The 7,282-nt window shown below is 48.8% G+C and overlaps 1 protein-coding gene across 1 annotated transcript; it reads right to left on the bottom strand.

The window, feature by feature from the left end:
- Positions 1–3,358: 3,358 nt before the first annotated feature.
- Positions 3,359–6,018, bottom strand: FZD10 (frizzled class receptor 10; the record flags this gene model as incomplete). The annotated part of the gene is made up of 1 exon (XM_008580431.1): positions 3,359–6,018. A coding segment is annotated over one exon (1,708 nt), but the record flags the coding sequence as incomplete, so codon positions are not given.
- Between the last annotated feature and the right edge of the window lie 1,264 nt (positions 6,019–7,282).

Below are 7,282 nucleotides of genomic sequence, written 5' to 3'. Positions count from 1 at the left end.
TGTGTCTACCTAGCCCTAAGTTCTGTCTGCCTCTGTCCTCTGCCCCTGGAGAGATCCACCTACCTGCCTGATTTCAATCACCCTCCAACTCTGATGAGTGCAAATACTCACAGCCCAGCTGCAGACTGACCGTCCCTACCTGCAGGAATCAGACACCTCAATGCAAATCACCTATACTATGTTCATCTTTCCTTCCCCACTTACACTCCCTGCCCCATCCTCTTCTGTTTATTTTCTCTTGTCTTGGTAAATGTCAGTTTGCCATCATGTCAGAAACATGGTGGTTCCCTCTTGTCCCTTTCTACATAAAACCAAACCCTGTTGCTTCTGCCTTCTAGGCACCACTCCATCTACCTGCTTCACCCATCTCCATTGCCACGTCCTCAGTTCACCCTCTGGGCTGTCACAAGAATGCAAGTTTGTACAGCCTCCTCTCTGGGCTCTCCCAGGCTGCCAAAGTGGTCTTTGCCCTTTTTCATGGAACAACACAGCAGTGCTGCTGGAAGAATTAAATGATTTAATCCACGTAAAGTCCTTAGAACACAGAGAGGTAGGAGAGCCTGGTGATCAGAAGCACCGGTTTGGAGCCACATAACATGGTTCACATTCATTCATTTATTCAGCAATTACTTACCGAGTTGGTGGTCCAAATCTATTATCAGACTGCCTGGTTCCTATACTGGCTCTAACTGTGACCCTGGGAATTTACTTACCCTCTCTGTGTGTTAGGGTATTCATATGTAAAGTGGGGTTGATAAAGTACCTCCCTGAATGTGTTGCAGTGATAATTCAGTGAGGTCATACTATAAAGCACTTAGCACACAGTAAGAGCTCTGAAGGCTGTGCTGTGGAGATGACTATTATCACCGTGGTTGCTATTACTGTAGTTGTTATTACTACATCCAAGGCACTCTGCCACATGATGGGCATATGCAGGGGTCATGAGCCAGACCCAGTGTAGGTTCCCATGGAGTTTTCTATTCTCTGCTAATTACTTCTGTCCAAGTGACCCTGCAACTTCCCTTTGCCATGAAATTATGCATGTTGAGTCTTCTGCCCTGTATGCATCTCAAGGCACAGTGGAAATACTTCCATCTTTGGGAAGCCTCCCCTGACATGTAACAGAAGTACATATGAGATGTGCCATGCAGGTCTCCTTCACCAGGCTGTGACCCCCGCCCCCCAAAGCCACAGACCAAGTGCTGTTTCTCTGCTTCCTTGGCCCTACCCAGCACAAGGAGGCAGGGAGTAGCTATAACTGCGTGAAAGAATAAGGAAAAGAATGGAGGAATGAATGGGTGTGGGTGGCAGTGCGACCTTGGACAGTCACCTTCTTTGGGTTTCTTCTATGACTTCACCATTCAGACCTGCCACCCAAAACAGGTTGCCATGTTTCTGGAGCTAAGGCCATGCAGCTCTGATGCTGAGAAATCTCCAAATGAAAGCAACCAATGATTCCTCTGGAATCCTGCCTTGAGTACCACAGTACTCCTTGTACAACATAAGGAGTCATACAGAGAATCCAAGGACAAGCAGCGTGGTTTTCTTTCAGCTTTCTAACTTGTAAGCCTTGATGTTTTTCCTAATATTCTCTGTAAGTGGTCTAGGGTGAGATTTCAGCTTAGCTCAGAGGGAGAAGTGAGCTGGAAGCTCTTCAGCTGCAACTTTTACTGATCACTCACTGGTAGACCCAGCAGCTGCACCTAGCCCAATTGCAAATTAAAATCCCTGACATTTGTAAACAAGATCGCCGTGGTTTCTGGGGTGGGTCCACACTGAAACACATTCAGGGCTAAGCAACAACAAAGACTCTTACGTATGTCATTGAACACGTCTTTCCTTGGGACCAAATTTTAGAGCCTACACACCTGAACATGGGCAGACACAAAGTAGCTGATGAGTCCTGTAACTTTAGAACCGAATGTCTTTGGAGTCATATCCAGCCTTGACACTCACAGCATTGCTCTGACAAATGTTATCTTTCTGCAGTTCTAGAAAGCTCTGTTCCAAACATATTATTTTTATTTTCCCTAAGAGTCACACAAAGTGAACATTATAAACAAACATGCACACATACATAAATAATTATATATAGTCATTTTGGAGGATGGGCGAGAACAACTAACAAATGGGTTTTTATTTGTGGGCATTTTAAAAATCCTTTTTCATTCTTTCTTAATGCACTGAAAACGATTCTGGATTTTACCTTAATTTACTTTATCTACCTAGCTGGTGTTTTAGTTTCTTGAACTTGATCTCAAACCACCCAACCTACCTGCTCTTGCATGCCACAGGCATTCACATGCAGCGAAGCAGGCCCTTCAAACCAGGGGGTGTTGTTTACCCAGCCCTGCTGTTGTTGATGTGAGGGTGGTCTTATGTTGACCAGGCTTCATTCCTAAATACCCTCTTCAGAAAACAGATAGTACTGACTTCAGACTTCTGTCCATCTTCAGTAAGCACTAAATAAATGCCCAAATTTCTTATAAGCTCCTTGTTCAAGTTGTAGCTTGGAGATAGTCTGCCCCCATGGAGATCTTGGTTTATTCTATAGACGCCCCACCTCCATAGCACTGAACTGAACTACGCCCTTGGGTGCTTCTGGTTAGAGCTTGAGTTAGCTGCGTCTTTAAGCAGCAGAACTTGGGCCTAGTCCAGTTTTTTACAGCTACACTGCTCTAACAGCAAACATCAGAGAAGAGTTTGAGTACTGTGAGTACCAAAGTTGCTTAACTTCTCCTCAATGACCCACCACACTTAGCAGGTATTTATCCTAACCAGATCTATCATCTGTTTTGTAAATATGTCCCCATAGCCCAGAGTTGCTGCAAAGCCAGAATACTTCCGACTGGTGTACGCTTGAGGTACAATTTGATTCCGGCAGGTCAATTGAACACCACTGATTTAATTCTCTAAGTTGGTAGGCTCCGTTCTTGGAGTATATTACAGGAGGCTAATAATCCAGGCTCATGGGTGTATCCACTTTTAGCAGCCCCGATGAAGTGTGGCCACAACTAAGCCCTCATGTCTAGCTACCAACCATCACAGAAACTATTTCCAACTTTATACCTTGACTGCATGCAATTCCTCTAAAACTTGAAATTGAATCATTCTATCAACCTTGGAATCTGCCTATCTGTACTATTATATAAATGACCAGTAATCTCTAGTTAAAGGTGCACAACTAGAATTTGCTAAAAAAACAGAGAAAGTTTTCTCTATTCTCTCCATACATAGATTAGGGAAACCTCACAAGGCACAAGAGACTAGCAGCAAACTAAAGAACATATTTTATTTTTAATAAAATAGTGGAGCATGAAAAATATCATATATTACAAATATACACAGGCAGGAACCCCTTTCCTGGCATGCTAAAGAGAACACACTAGACAAAGTTTGTCTTTGCCAACCTAGCGCTTCTTGATCTATTCATGAAAATCATTTGTTTAACAATGGAAAGAGTCAATAAGCCCTTTGGGTACTCCCCCCCTTCCACAAATCAGTTCAAACGTGTATAACATTGGCTTGGTTTCCATTAAAAAGCCACAAAATGTAATACTAAAGGGTTTCTGAGGGTTAGACCTCTTAGTTCTTTTGTTAGGAGATTTCTTTTGTTGTCTTTATGTACAGCAAAATACTCGTTTCTCTTTTTATTTTCATGGAGAGAGGAAAAAAAATGTATTGCACATTGTTTGAATTCACAAATGTTAGGTTTGGTGGAGGTTTCTGTTTTGGAGAAAGACTATTAGTGAAGCTAGAGGCTGGAGTCTATTTTAAGTGACTCCAATCCACTGGAGTGTGATGAGCTGTCAAAGCTCCCTTCCTCTCTGCTTGCACAGAAGTGGCTGACTTACACTGCAGCCTTCCTGAGGGTAGGCCCCCGGGAGGGCTCATTTGCTAAGCCGGTGGAGGCTCTTTAATTTGCAAAGAAGTTATCTGTCTCCTTATTTGTAAATGGCTAGCAAAGCCAACTCAAATACACAGATGTATATTTGTGGAAGGTTCTAAACAAAAGTTTTCTTCAGAGGGCTGAATCAACTACTTTACCACAAATTAGTTACACAAGAGTCTACTTAACTGAGGAGCTCCCCTTCACTGAAACAAAACAAAAACCTTGAAGTACATTTTTACTTTCAGTGTATTACAGCATTCCTGAATTTCAGGGTAAAAACTTTTTATTTATTTATTTTTCTTTTACCTTTATTTTAAAAAAAACCAACCAACTAACCAACCAACCAACCAGCCAACCAACGAAGAAAAGCACCGAGTTTTAGCTCTGACTGGCCCTGTATCCCTCCCTCTGGGCATGCTCACACACAGGTGGGAGGCTGGGCAGGAATTTCATATTTCCCATGATGGGTTTTTTGGGGATGCTGGGCTTTTTTGTAAATTCCACTGCTGGTGATGACGCTGGCCGGTTTCCTCCGGCTCTTTTTCTTTAACCTGCGGCTGCACACATTCTGCCAGGACTGCAGAGTTTTGGAAGTCCAGATCCACATGCCGCTGGTGATGCCCACCACCAGCAGCATGAAAATCTTCACCATGAAAATTTCCACCGCGGGGATGGAGGCAGTCATTAGACAGTCCAGGTTTTTAGTCTGGTTGTTCATTTTGCACTTGTGCTGCGCTGCGAGGACTTTCCAATAATCCATGTTGAGGCGTTCGTAAAAGTAACAGGCGATCACACAGGTGGCCGGCACGGTGTAGAGCACCGAGAAGACCCCGATTCTCACCATGAGCTTCTCCAGTTTGTCCGTATTCTCCCCGCCCGTTTTCATCACCCTTCGGATGTGGAAAAGGGCCACAAAGCCCGAGAGAATGAAGGACGTGCCGACGATGAGATAGCAGGCCAGGGGGATGAGGACGAAGCCGGTGAGGGCGTTGACGTCCATGCTGCCCACATAGCAGACGCCGGTGAGCTCGTCCCCCGCGACCCTGCGCATCACCAGGATGAGTATGGTCTTCACGGCGGGGATGGCCCAGGCCGCCAAGTGGAAATAGCTGCTGTTGGCCTCGATGGCCTCGTGACCCCACTTCTTGCCGGCGGCCAGAAACCAGGTGAGGGTGAGTACCACCCACCACAACGAGCTGGCCATTCCGAAGTAGTAGAGGACCAGGAAGACGAGGGTGCAGCCGGTGCTCTCTAAGCCCTCCTGGATGACATAGAGCTGCCCGCTGTCGCGGTCGCAGGCGATGCTCTCGGCGCCCGCAAAGAGGCGGATGATGTAGCCGACCGAGTAGACGCAATAGCACATGGAAAGGAAGATTATGGGGCGCTCGGGGTACCTGAAGCGGGTCGGGTCGATGAGGAAGGTGAGCACAGTGAAGGCGCTGGAGAAGAAGCACAGTACGGACCAGATGGCCAGCCAGACCACCGCGAAGCCCTTGTCGTCCTGGCTCCAGTACACGTCCACGCCGGGCGTGCAGAGCGGCGCGCAAGACGCGCTCTTCTCCACGTGGTGGAATTTGCCCGGGTTGTCGCAGCCCGTGCGCGCGGGCCCCCCGTCCTTCAGCTGGTGCTCCTGCGCGCTGTGGGGCCGCTGCGGCCTGAAGAGCGGCGGGAACATGCCAGAGCCCCGGGTGGGCTCGTCTGAGCCGTTGTTGGGCGCCTCCATGCACAGGTAGTTGGGGTCATTTTTGTTGGGGAGTTTGCTGCAGTCCAGGGAGTCGGGCCACTTGAAGTTGAACTGCTCCATGATCGGGGAGCACTTGAGCCGGGCCTGCTCGCACATGACCCGGCAGGCGGGGATGGGGGTGGAGACTTGCTCGGTGCACATGGGAGCGTACAGCGAGCACAGGAAGAAACGGAGGTGGCCGTGGCAGCCGTACTCCACCAGCGGCGCGAATTCGTGCAGCTGGATGGCGGCCTCACGCTGGTTCTCGTGGCCCATCAGGTTGGGCATGCGGGTCATGTTGTAGCCGATGTCCTTGCACATCGGGATCTCGATGGGCTGGCACTTGCCGTCGCCCGGACGCTCCATGTCCATGGAGCTGATGGCGGCGCAGGAACCCAAAACTCTGGCCAGTGCAAATGCATTTCACTCGAGAACACTGAAAGTGTTCAGCACGTTTCACTTGCTCACCAAAATAAATATATAAATTTAAACTTAAAAAATGTAAAGTAGTGGGCCGGCCCAGTGGCACACTGCTACAGTGCGCCGCTTGGGAAGCGCGGTGGCGCTCCCGCCGAGGGTTCGGATCCCACATGCAGACCGGTTCCTGCTCACTGGCTGAGCGAGGTGCAGGAGCAACACCGAGGGTTGCGATCCGTTGCTGGTCACGAAAAAAGACAAAAAGGAAAAAAAAAAATGTAGAGTATTTGTATGAACAGCCCACTTAAACTGCCAGTTCTTCAATGCATATTAAGTTTATTTAAAAATCTAATGAAGTTATATAACTAATACTCTTTTACGACTATATACACAACAATTTTTGGTTTGTTCTCAATACTGTCTCTATCACTGTCTTTTACATTCATGGTACTACTGTTCATGGGGCGCAGCGGCGCGTCCCACCCGCGTCGCCCACCCGGCCCGGGACACCCCACCTGGCGAAGAGAGGCGGGCAGGACAGACGGGGAGGGCTGCGTGCGGTTCTCTCTGGCCGGCCTCCAACTTTGCCTCTCATTGCCCTCTCCGCCTGCGCCCCCACTTTCCTGGGGGATCCCCGGGATTATACCCGGCACCCCAAGGACGCCAAGGTTACGGAAAGTTCGGGGACTAGCGGGAGAAGGGGAGGGGGCCGTGGCAGGAGGCTGGGGACGCATCTTCCCTTATTTTTATGGTGGGTCCAGGGCGGAGGGCGCTTTCAAAGGGAGGTGGGATTTGCGTTTTATAGCCTTGGCCATAAAGTGGCCCCTTAGCTTGTAAACCTGCCCGCATCTTCCCGAGGCAGGGGACCTACCATCCCGGACTCTGGCTCTGGCTCCAGGGAGGGGTTTTCTTTGAAATTTCAAAGAAATGAGCTAAGGGGGAGGGGTAAGGGCTCTGGGAATCAGATTTTAGGGCTGCTCATCCGAGGTCTCCTCAAAGAAGGCGGGGAGGGGCGAGCGGAGGGAAGCTTCCCGGGATTTTTAACGCTCCCTCCCCCCCCCGGAAGTGGGGGCTTGGCCTGTATCACGGTGACCCCCGCCCCACCAAAGCCGCAGACTCCAGGGGCCTCGCGCCAGACATAGCTGGTGATTTCTTCTAGGCGGTTGAGTTTATTTATTATAGGAAGTCATTCGCTCGTCGGGTATTTATATTATTTGGAGAGTGATATGCCCGGCCAGTGCCCTCCTCCG

This window comes from Galeopterus variegatus, unplaced genomic scaffold, assembly GCF_000696425.1.
Source record: "Galeopterus variegatus unplaced genomic scaffold, G_variegatus-3.0.2 Scaffold2092, whole genome shotgun sequence".
NCBI lineage: Eukaryota > Metazoa > Chordata > Mammalia > Dermoptera > Cynocephalidae > Galeopterus > Galeopterus variegatus.
Note: the sequence above shows the minus strand (reverse complement) of the source record. Positions and strands in the feature narration are given on the sequence as shown.